The sequence below is a fragment of the Indicator indicator genome, chromosome 25 (genome assembly GCF_027791375.1).
Source record: "Indicator indicator isolate 239-I01 chromosome 25, UM_Iind_1.1, whole genome shotgun sequence".
Classification (NCBI taxonomy): domain Eukaryota; kingdom Metazoa; phylum Chordata; class Aves; order Piciformes; family Indicatoridae; genus Indicator; species Indicator indicator.
In genome coordinates, this window is record NC_072034.1 from 5,421,017 (window position 1) to 5,433,633 (window position 12,617).

Consider the following 12,617-nt stretch of genomic DNA (forward strand, 5'->3'; position numbering starts at 1 on the left):
ACATCTTACAGACAGTGTTTTTTGCTAATCAGATCACCAAAGAAGTGTCTTGTATATATTTTTCCTTTGAAAAGTAACATGAAACAAAGGAGAAAAGGGGTCAAAAATCATTAGAGCATGTTGGAAACCAGAAACTGGAAATAAAATATATTGAATGTCAAAAGAAGGTAATACCAGCAAGGTCAGTATGTAAACAAGATAAATGAGAGGAATCTGCAAAAACAGAAGATGTACTACAAAAGGGTTTAGTCTACATCATCTGCCTATTATCCTCAGAATTCTACAAGTGGTTATCTCTTCTCCTTTTTCTGTGACCCTAAAATGGTTTAGCTGGCTTCTGAAGATGGTGTTTTGTTTCGAGTGGACTAGAGGGGAAATTAAGTGACTCTCTGTAAAATTCCTCTAACAATCCAAGTAATTGTATAGGGACATGTAGTGGAAATCACACTTTTGTTGTTGAAACCACCAAATGCTACCTGTTGTGTTGAAAATGTGCCAGTAATTTCTCTCTGAATTCTTAGTGTGTGAGCAAATTCCTTGCAAGAACTTAAGAGTGCAGCTTCTTGTTTAATGCAGATTGAAGAAATCAATGTAGAATACATCTATATCACCCTTCCCTAGATGCTCACAAAAATATTTATTAAAAAGGCTTTTGTATTAAAATCACAGTCTCACAGTATATCAGAGGTTGGAAGGGACCTCAAGAGATCATCAGGTCCAACCCCACTGCCAGAGCAGCATCACTTAGGGTAGTCTGCACAGGAATGCATCCAGGTGGGTTTTGAAAGTCTCCAGAGAAGGAAACTCCACAACCCCCCTGGGCAGCCTGTTCCAGTGCTCTGTCACCCTCACTGTAAAGAAGTTTCTCCTCATGTTGAGGTGAAATCTTCTATGTTCAAGTTTGAACCCATTGTTCCTTGTCTTATCACTGGGAAGCAGGGAAAAGAGCCTGGCCCCCTCCACTTGACACCCACCCCTCAGATATTTATACACATTTATGAGATCCCCTCTCAGTCTTTTCTTCTCCAGACTAAATAGCCCCAGGGATCTCAGTCTCTCTTCACAGGGGAGATGCTCAAGTCCCCACATCATCCTCGTGGCTCTCCATTGGATTCTCTCCAGCAGTTGTCTGTCTCTCTTGAAGTGGGGAGCCCAAAACTGGACACAGTATTCCAGGTGTGGTCTCAGCAGGGCAGAATAGAGAGGTAGAAGAACTTCACTAGCCCTTCTGGATGCACCTTTCTTGATGCATCCAGCAGATGTGGAAATCCTGTGTTTCATCTTCACTGTGCTGCCTGCCATCTCCCTTACATATCAGCATATTCTGATATCACCAGGATTTGCATTTCAGACCTGTTCTTGATCTCTCACAAACCAAGGATTTGAGAAATGCCAAAACATGTAGTTTCTTAAATTTTTGAAAGCATTCATTGTTCTGTTTTGTTTTAGGAACATGGTATTCCAACTGATTTGGGCTATGCAGTGGCTCCGCACCATTCTGGAGTCTATCCAGTACATGTTCAGCTTTATGATGCCTGGAAAAAGGTCTGGAATATCAGAGTTACCAGCACAGAAGAATACCCACATCTGAAGCCTGCAAGGTATAGACGAGGCTTCATCCACAAAAATATCATGGTGAGTTGTATTTATGATGTTCCTGTTTGAGTTACAAAACACTGGCACAGGCTCCCCAGGAAGGTGGTTGAGTCGACACCCCTGGAGATGTTTAAAAGAGGCAGAGATGTGGAGCTGAGAGACCCCATTCAGCACCAGACTTGATAGAGTTAGATAATGGTTGGACTCCGTGATCTTGAAGGTCTTTTCCAACCAAATGATTCTATGATTCTGTTACAACCCTGCTACAACTTTGTGAACAATTAAAGTGGAAAAGCATGGTATCCTGAGAGGTCCCATGGTGAGAAGCACATATTGCTATGCATAAGTAGCAAGATGTATTTGACAGCATCTTGTTAATTAAAATCAGTCTGTTGCTGATGATGTTACTGCTGATGAATGTGGCCTTCAGGCACCCTGCTGCTAACAGTTAAGAGGCTGTTAACTGTTCTAGTCCTACTGTTAATACTGGTTCAGAGTTCTCAAGGAAAAAGTCAACTTTACATCTTTTGACAGAGTATCGTGGGTTAGATTCTTAGCAGGTTTTAAATTTGCATAGTACCATTAACTGCAAAAGTTTTGCCGGTTTATGCCATGTAAGAATCCAGATCTTGGTGCATAACTAGGGTTTTTCTTTCACCTAAAAGGTGCACAGTTACCCTCGTTTTGCTTCCTGCCATACAGAAATGGGAACTGTGCTTTGCCCTGTGGCTTAACCCCAGAGCTATCAGTCTGTATGCAAGGCAAACACTCCAAAGGTTGGGGGGAAGAAAGACACAAACACACACCCATCAAGCCCCTCCAGACTACGAAAGTGCTCTGTTAAGTCAGCCACAAGTCAGCTCCTACAATCTTTCTGAATTACATAACTCACAGTGTCGTTCACTGAGGGCAGTGTTTGCCAGGAGGGTGACACACAACTGACATGGAAGGCGTTGTGCTGATACCACCTGCTCTCTGGGGCCTAGGCTATTTCTGACTCGCTTATTATCATCATTATCTAAGAAGTGTTTCAAAACAACTTCCAAAATCCTTGATGGTTTATTCTTGAGTAACTTTCTTTTGGAGCATGTAGGAGAGCCGTGAATGGGAAAGGTCCTAGCCTGTGTGCTGTGTTATATCTCTGGCTGCCACAAGCTGTTTTGGAGGGTCAAAGTGCCTTAGCACAAGGCTGCCACTTAGCTTATAACAGTATTCTGGTGTTCTCCTCAAGTTGCCATGGATACCACTTTTCTAAGCAAAATAATGATATTTACAAGTTTTGATGTATTTTTGGATGAAACAAACTAAAATATTCTCCAGACATCCAGGGGAAAAAAAAGTGACACTGTACAGGTTTGCACTACAGTTTCTTCTCCTCAAAGCAATAGCTGCATGTAAAATAAGGGGTTTGTGAAGATGCTCAGAGGGTGTGAAGCATTTGGGAAAGACTGACTCAGAATCTCCAGAAATCTCTTTCATAAATTTTTGCAAGAACATGTCATTTGAAGACACATAATGAGATTTAACACAAGGACACTGGAGCCAAAAATCTATTTCCAAGAAGCAGTTGTATAAAACCACCTGTTTTGGAAGTCTCAAGTTTTCAGTTCTCCAGGGCAAATACATTAATATTTTACATCTGCTGGCTTATGGTGATGAATACATTCAGTAATCAAATCATTGTGTAAGATTTGCCAGAGCATTTCCCAGCCAGTACAGATTCATTCCCTGCCTCTGTGAAGAATTGTTCTCATATTTTATCAGTGAATTCCAAAGGTTTTGTAAAAGTGTGCTCAAGTTTATAGCAAGCACACAAATTCTATATGTTTTCTAACCACACAAAGTCAACCATCTGTGGTCATAGTATCCTGTACCTTACAAAAAAAGATGTTGAGAAATGAAATGACAAGAAATAAAAAGTGTCTGTGAATCCACAGACTGTCAAGTAAAGGATTTGTATGCTTTAAAAGTTTAATCTGTCATCGTAACAAATGTTCTAAATTGGACTAAAAATGTTTGAGACCAAGCTCAGTTTAAGAACTAGAGATGAACATCAATACTCAGCTATTGATTTTCTGTACAAAATGAATTAAATACTCTCCACTGATGTATTTTATGAAGTTGGTAGAAAACATTTTGGTGTTCTCCTGGAAAACCTAACTGCATTTCTTAGTTTCTTAATTCTGAATTGGGAAGCAAATATTCCTTATAGTATGAGCATTATCAGCAAAATTCATCATGTGGCAGTGTAGATTTAATACTGGTGGTGATGCCTAAGCCAAAAAGAAAAAAAAATTACTTTCAGACTTTAGTTTACGTTTGCAGCAAAGCCATCACTCAAATAAAACGTAGAACTGATTGATAAAATACAGGCTATGTTTCAAACTTTAAATTTTTAGAAATCTCTGATGACCAGACTACAGATATTTGGGGTTAGGATCAGGTGTTATAGGCAAAATTAGTTTGAGGAGGTTGCTGAGATCCATCTTCTGTTTAAAACAAAATGTGATGAATTTTTGGATATTATAATTTCACTCATGATAAAATTACTCTTTCAGTAAGCACTAATTGTTTAGGTTGCAAGAGACCTTAAAGATAATCTAGTTACAACAGCAAGGACACCTTTCATTAGACCATGTTGCTCAAGGCCCCATCCAACCTGCCCTTGAACACCTCCAGGAAGGGGGCATCCAGGACCTCCCTGGGCAACCTGTTTCAGTGTTTCACCACCCTTACTGTAAGGAATTTTTTCCTAATCTCGCCTTCTCAAGCTTCAGTCCATTCCCTCTCCTATCACTACAACCCCTTGTAAAAAGTCCCTTCCTGGCTTTCTTGTAGCCCCCTTCAGGTACTGGAAGGCTGCTCTAAGGTCTCTCTGGAGCCTTCTCTTGTCCAGGTTGAACAGTCCCAACTCTCTCAGTTACATGTCCCTCTCATGCTGGGTGCACCAGAACTGGATGCAGTGCTTTGGGTGTTCATGAGAGCAGAGTCAAGGGGCAGAATCCCCTCCCCCATCCTGCTAGTCACTCTTCTTTTGATGCAGCCCAGGACACGGCTGCCTTCTGGGCTGCCAGCAGCTATGGCTGGCTCATGTTGAGTTTTTCATCAACTGACACCCCTAAGTCCTTCTCCTCCAGACTGCTCTTGAGCTACTCCTCATGCAGCCCTTGGGTGTAGGGCTTTGCACTTATTAATTCAACTAGATTGTTACTGACCTTGAGGAAAGTTGTGATACCAAATCTACCCAGCAGTTACCACGAATGTGATCGGTTATGTGTTCCTTATGTGGCATTTATTACCTCATTAAAAGTATAAACCTTTTTATTTTGTGAATTATTCTTTTAACTTTCTTTTTAATAAATTCAGGTGCTTCCTAGGCAAACTTGTGGCTTATTCACCCACACAATTTTCTATAAAGAGTATCCTGGAGGCCCAAAGGAACTAGACAAAAGTATTCAAGGAGGAGAGTTGTTCTTCACAGTGGTTCTCAATCCAGTAAGTACAGTGTCATTTTGAAATGGTTTTGAACAATTAGTTGATGGAGTAGTTACTGAATGCTTCAACAATAATCAGCTGGGTTTTGTAAATAGCGATAATTAGTCACAATGAGCTCTTCTGCTTTTTCAGTAAATTAATTTTATGATCAAATATTATGTAAGTTCTGCTAGTTGTATAAAGATAATTACTTTTTTGGTAACTGTTTTGTTGGTAATGCAGTAGCAGCAGCCTGTCTTGTTCTTCTTTTGCACAAAATAAGAACCATGAGATGTAATTTTTAAAAGAACTCAAGCATTAAGAACTGAAATTACTATGGGATGACTAACTCAAGTGAAGTTCATTTTCCTGCTCTGCCAAAACCATAATCAGAAATGTTGGGAAAACTCACTGGTTTGAGAAAGTTGTAGGTGCAAGCACTCCTTGCTTGCATCTGTTTTGAGACTTTTTGCCTTGATGATTCGTAATAGCTTCAAAGAAGATCCAAAGAAAAGGAGCCACATAGTTAATAGCTCTGCTTAACCTTTCATTTATCTGTAATGGAAGAATAAACAACAAATGAAGCTATGAAACTACAGAATACTGACAGAACAGTATGGTACTTCAGAAGGGCAGGTGATTAGCTCAGATGCATCAAAACTGACCTTTCAACACAAGGTTTTAGGTGAGTTTTTATCTGTGGACCAAATGAAACCTAGAAATAAAATTTGCCTGGTTTAGACAAATCTGATTACTAGGATCCATTATTCAGAACACCAAAGGGAGCAAAAACTATTTCCACTCAAATCGTTTGGAATACTAGCCTAAATAATTTTGTCTTTTTATATATTACAATCAGATGTTTGAGTTATGAATTGCAATGTGGGCTGTATGGTCACCTACTTCTGAAAAATACAATATCCCAAATACAGACTGAAAGAGTGGGAGTTAAATGTACTATTTTCTAAATAGAACTGTAAATTAGTATCAGGACAAAATTTGCCCAAGACAAATTGTTACAATCCTTTCAAGGAGTGCCTTTGAAAATATTATGAGTCTGGTTTTAAATATCTGTTTATAAACAGTTTCTAGAATTGTAAGTATTAGCCTGGCTTGTCATCAATTTAAAAATTAGGGTTTGCATCTTTGTGGTTTTGAAGTATTGCATATATTTATACCACAATTTGCAATTCAGAATTGGGAAAAAAATAGGCATTAAAATGAAAACTAAATAGCTTTAGGAATTTGTCTGATTTTGAAGTGGCATTTAGGATTTTGTTTTCATTTAAATTAAAAACATGGGATTGCTGGGATTTCTTAACCCAGCTTTCAGGGAATGCAAAAATTCCATTATGAGGCATTTTCTAAATGTTACTTTTCACTGATATAAAACTATGAAGAAGAAACATTACCTAGGAATCATGACAGTGTCAGCTAAATAATACTTCCAACGAGTGCATAAATGTTTCCAAAAATGGCAAATGTAGGTGTAAATTAAATGTAAATCTTAACAAAGGCCTTAATTTGATTTCCTGGCTTAATTTGAATGACTGATCTTAAGTGAATATGGCTTCTGAAGCATGAGTTACTAGGCTGAGGCTAAAAGCTGAGTACCCTACACTGAATTAAATGCCCTTAAGAATAAAGCCCCAGATTTCTTTGTGGTTTGGCTGTGTAATGGTAGCTACTTACAAGAGAAGTTCTGCTTCCTTATAGAATGCTAGAACAACCACAGTCTGCAGAACAAACCACAAAACACCCGAGCACCATATGCTGTGCATCTCTAAGCTTTTGACATGAGAAGCAGCATTACTGCCCTGTTCCCAGGGCATTGTGCAGTCAGAAGTCCTGCAGGTAAGAACAGCATCAGGAAATCCTGCTCTGCAAACGGTCTCTGCTAGTTCTGTTTTATATGGGAACTAAGAGTTGGTTTGTTGGAGTAGCTAATCTTGTGGCTGGCAAGCTGTATTTGTGGTACACTTTCATATCCCCACACTGCTGGTTCGACTGTGATCTGACGGTGGCTATAAAGTCATCATGACAGCCATACCCATCATGTTCCTACAGCATCTAGAATGCTGAAGTGCCACCAAGCTGAAAAAGAGCCCAAGCAGTAATGTAATGTGCTCTCTGCTCTTCCAGTACTGTGTGTGGCTGTCTTCTCTTTAAGGTCTTGCTGACTTCAGTGGCCTTTAGGCAAGGTTGTACAATATCAGGATCTTGCACAAAATGTTTTACAGAAAAAGAAAACAAAAAGAAGCCTTCAGCAGCCCTGTATCATTAACATACTGGCGTTATTTTCCCCACATTAACAGGTAGAGAGAGGTTGTGTTTGCACTAATTTAGCGTGGGAAGTCTGTAGCAAAGCCAGAGGGAAAACATGGATGGTAGAAGTAGAAGTCTGTAGCAATGGGTGTCTTACCCAGTCAGAGAGCTCTCTGTTTTATTATTCACAATGTTACTTTCTTCCCTAGCACTGTACTGACTTTAAAACTTTATAGCAAGTATTTTTTCCTGATGAACTTGTTAAAATCCTCAGTGACTGCAGATTCATCTCTCTCTGTCTGCAATATTAGGGGAGTTCTTGCATTAATAAAAGAGATTTCTGTTAAACATCTCAGAATGAAATCCTGCCAGTCTCCTAAATATGCCTTGTAGATGATGAAGGAAGTGAGCTATATGTAATAATGAGGTAGGTGCATACACTGCCATCAACTGTATCATTTCTTCTCAGGTTTGCTAGTAAATCTTTACCAATACTGACAAGACTCTATTAATACTTCTGAACCACTCTAAAAATAGTTAGACCTAAGAACCAATCCAAACTAAAAGTAGCTGAACAGAACATACCTTAATAAAAACAATCTGAGTATCTCTTTCTGTTTTCCACTGCATATTTTTCCTCATCTGCAACTAGGAACGTATGGACCTATTGCTTCTTTATGATGTCTGTAGTAGTTACTGGTCTGTGCCATGGCCAGTGTTTGTGTAGGTAAGTGACATGGAACATGAGCAATGAAATAAGCCAAGTAAGAACTGAGACCAGAACAGTTCAGAGACCTAAGTTACAAATGAGCTTCTTTTGGCTTATGCACGTGTTGCAATTAATGTAAATACCAGAACTTGATTACCAGAGTAAATAAGACTATCTGTTGCACAATTATTTGTTTGATACATAACAGAACTGTTCAGTCATTAACAGGAATTTAACAAATCTGACTTGGTGTATGCCATACTTATTTACCATGATACCTAAACATAAAAGCTTCATCCTTCATCTTTCTAGGAAGAGTAAAAATCATGACTGGAACAGGATTCTGCTAAAGACAGCACTGCACATTGCAGCTTTTTCTCTAATGATGTGCATGTTCTCTCCTGAGAGCGGCTATTAGCGGTGAGGTATTGGAGCAACTACTGTCAGCTGAATGCTTGAAATTCACTCACCTGTCCCATGGGGCTGGGGAGCCTACAGAGTAGGAGGCAAATATGTTGAATAGCTCTTGGTCTTGAGGATGTATGGGCAGCAGCCTAAGCTGAAGGCAATGGTGTCTTTGCTTACACTGTGCTAGTGTACAGACAATAGGAAATGAGGTCAGTGTTCAGTGAAATAACTTGTTTATCAATAAGCCAATTGGCAAAGATGTTACTGCGACAGCTCATTATAGCCCAGTATCAGAAGAGAAGGGTTCTCGTCTTGAGTTTGTATATTTGGGTTCTGTGGAATGGATACAAATCAAAAATCTCCATGTGAATCTGCACAGTTTGCACAGGAAAGTCAGTAAGATTTCTCCCATTTCCATCCCGTTGTCATTCCTATTAGTGAGATACTATGTAGGTACATCCATGTGCCTTATTCAAAGCATTGACACAATGTGGAAGGAATGGAGTTTAAAATAGTGCAGAGAGTTGCATAATGAAGTGGAAATGCACGGCACAGAATACTCTACAGACTCAATCTTCTGTCCAAAACTGGAAGCAGTGGACTGAAGAGAACTATGAAGGACTGAGACTTCAATTTGAAGATAAATCAAAACTGATTATATTTGATAAGAGATTAAAACCAGAAACAACTATGAAAACGTACGAAGAACATAGACAGTAAACTCCTGTTATCTGTCTTGCAACAGATGATCAAAGCCAGTTAAAAGAGGATGGGAATTGTACCAGGACCTTCCTCCAAGGTAGAGGTTTTGACATCAAGAACTCACCAAGATTTGAAATACAGAACTAAATTTGTTTGGATATTCATGCCTGTAGTAGTTGGAAAGACATGAATCCTGTATGAAGTTCTGTGCTTTGTGTAAACCTTAGGAGTAGAGAAGACTTTCATTGAGGTTTGGTTTTCACACGGCTCCCAGCTGTACTCTCCTCATACATATTTCTGGTGCCATCTGCATCTGTAAACAGTTTGTTGCACTAGTTTTAATTTCTGGTGGGTTTTTTGTTGTTGTTTGGTTTGGGGTTTTTTGTTGTGGAAAATTTCACTGTTTTTCTAATTGCAAAGTTTCAATAATAAAATTCATGAGGCAGATCAACAATATGAAATGGCATGTATCTCATCTGCCCTTTAGCAGTTCTTACAGATTTTGTTTCTAAAGTTTATTCCAATTTGTTAATCTGTTTGGATTAGTCCTCAGGTTATGATGTGGGAGGTATACTTTGATTCTAAAATCCAAGTAATCTAGTAAACCAGATTTTTCTTAAGACTACACCTTTGATGAGAGACATGGTCTGAAACAGTATTGTATGCTTCTTGTTTTTTACTAGCACCAGTAAAAGTTAAGGTGCCTTAGTTTAATGTTGTAGAAAGCACACAACCCACGCCTAAAATATTCTTTGAACTATGGAAGATACAGCTCAGGAGCTTTGCTATCCTACAAGATAAATGGTTAAAGGAAAACAACAGTTCATGAAGATCTTCTATACCTTTTCTGGCCCCCAAAAAAACAAACAGAACAGAATACAGTAATTGCATTACATGCACTTGCTTGGAAGGTACTGTATGGCTTCAGACCTAAAGAAAAGGGAAAATGCCCTGTGGAGAGGAATTTGATGAAAGCCTTCAAATGGTTGACAGCCCAACAATGGAACTAATGTGTAGCCAGCTGTGTGTTCTCCATATGGATACAGCAGTGCTGATCAAGAGGGAAGACTTAACAGCTTAGGCCCTGTGTCTGATTGATCTTAAAATAATTGTAATCTTTGTATGCATTCAGTTCTAAGTATTATTTTCTTCTAATTTTTACCTCTCCCAAGTTGCAGTAAGTAGAGCTGTTATTAAGCTAATTGACTTGCAGCAAGGGAGAAATTACCTCCTTTAGCACTGAAAATGAGAGGATTTATATGAGCATGAGCAAAACCGACTGTATTTTAAGGTGACCCGGAACTAGACGAATTGTCAGGGTTTGGAACTACAGAAGAAAATACAAAAAAACAAAGGCTTTCAAGTTCAAATCTTCTCTTTCTGTTTGTCCTGCTTTGCACAACCTCATATCTAATCGTATCGAGTGTGAGAAGCAGGGAAGATGTGTTGAGAAGAGCACTGATATGCAGGTACCTGATCTCGATGTCTGCAGATTATTGTCAGCATCCCATGGTAGCACCACTGGAAGCATAGCCTGACATCTCTAGTGGGCTTGGCCCACTTCATGGGTGAGTGAGAAAGGCAGCAGTTCCATCTCTTCTCTGTGCTCTTGTGCCCACTTTAGGAACTCCTAAATGAACGGGCAGCATGGAAAGGCTGCGGAACAGATAGGATTAGCTGTCTCATTAGAGGCGATTCCTTGTAACAGCACTGAAATTGTGGGCAATATGAAAACTTTTCCCATCTATGATTCTTCAGTGTTCTTAGATGGGAAGCCTTGCAGAAGTGGTTTACAGCTTTTAGTAAAACCAGGCATTTGGACAGTACAGCTGATTGGGAAATTGAGTCACAGGGTAATGTGCAATTCACAAAGAAAGGCAAAAAAAGTTTGTGCAACAGCTGAAAGTAAACTCCGATTTCCTGCCTGTCAGGTGTGGTAGTTACAGAAAAAGAAAACAAAAATAACATCAGGTTAATAATTCAAAACCACACTAAATAAGTAATTTTATTTGATTTTTTGGCAAGTTCTATTATATTTATAGTGTAGTTGCTGCTATGTAAATCCAGTTCAACTGGTCAGCTTGCTGTCCTTGCAAGTGGCCCATGGCAGCTGTGAAACTAGTGGAACAGCCTCAGAATGAAAAAGGGAGTTCCAAGCTGGAATCTCTCTATGGTGAAGTTGAACACATCTTTTCTGGTATCATACAGGTCTAAAATGAGTATTTTGCAGCTGTTACAAATACATATGCAAGCAGAGAGTGCAACCTCATTCATTATTCTCTCACTTTGTTAGTCTAATGGAGCAAAGCCAGCTGTTACTGAGTCTCTGAATATCTGAAACAAAACTGCTCTGAGTAACACGGAGACAGTATCAGAACTGCAAACAGAGTGTGCACAATGCCAAATTAATTGGAATATAGGTGTTCTGAGAGTTAGACCCTCTCCTGTGACCTGTAAACATTTGTTCAAGAACTGAAATATCAGCAATATACTAAATTGGTAGCACATCTGCTTCTAGCAGAGACCACATAATTAATTTTAAAATGTAGTGCTTAAGTTGGGAGGCCTCAATGCTGCCTTTGAATGTCATGACACAGATTGGAGGGTGACAGTGCTTGTGACAAAAGTACTGTGATGACTGGTTTAAGGGTATCAATTTATTCGAGTTGGATTGCCTGCAATGGATTTATATATAGTAAAAAAAAAAAAAAAAAGGTGTGCTCAGTCTGTAAGAAATGGTTATTGCCAATTTTTTCTTATACCAAATCTACTAGTTCCAGATTTAAAATGCTGAAATAATGGTAATCTGTTTAGTAACACCAGTGTCACTGCAAGTCTCAGTCTTCCCTTCCCATATGCTTGCCAAAGAGGGTACAGCTAACCTCTGAGAAGGGAGTCTTCTCTCTGCTCTTGCCTTACGGTCCAATCCTGACAGTTCAGTGAATGGGACTCCAAAGTGGGGTATCTGCACCCCCTGGGGTGAACCATTTGGCTGTGGGAAGAAAATATCTGAACTTCAGTATTGGAAGTATATAATTTATAAATATACTTGCATTGGGGGTGTGTACTCAGAAAATTTTTACCAATAAGTTTGTGTGATCAAAAAAGTTTTGAGACACTGGCTTAGTGGACTACTGTTCTACAGGCATTTTGTTGTTCTTCTGTGCTTCATTTGTTTCACTCTGCTGTAGACATCGCCACTTCTTTCTTTCATGCTTTATTATTGCAACTGAAACCAAATTGAAAACTCATGGTCTCATAGAATGGTTTGAGTTGGAAGGGACCTTTAAAGGTCAGTTAGTCCAATCCCTGTGCAATGAGCAGAGATATTTGCAACTAGATCAGGTTGCTCAGAGCCCAAACAACCTGACCTTAAATGTTCCCAGGGGTGGGGCATCTACCACCTCTCTGGGCATCCCTCACTGTAAAATGTGTCCTCCTGATGCAGTACACCATTAAGGAA

General features: G+C 39.2%; 1 protein-coding gene across 1 annotated transcript in view; it reads left to right on the forward strand.

The window, feature by feature from the left end:
- Positions 1-12,617, forward strand: part of LOC128975387 (bifunctional heparan sulfate N-deacetylase/N-sulfotransferase 3) — a 49,736-nt gene that overhangs the window by 22,979 nt on the left and 14,140 nt on the right. The window contains exons 4-5 of the mRNA XM_054392249.1: positions 1,450-1,635; positions 4,963-5,091. Of these exons, the coding sequence (XP_054248224.1) occupies positions 1,450-1,635; positions 4,963-5,091 (315 nt within the window). The remainder of the gene's footprint in view (positions 1-1,449; positions 1,636-4,962; positions 5,092-12,617) is intronic.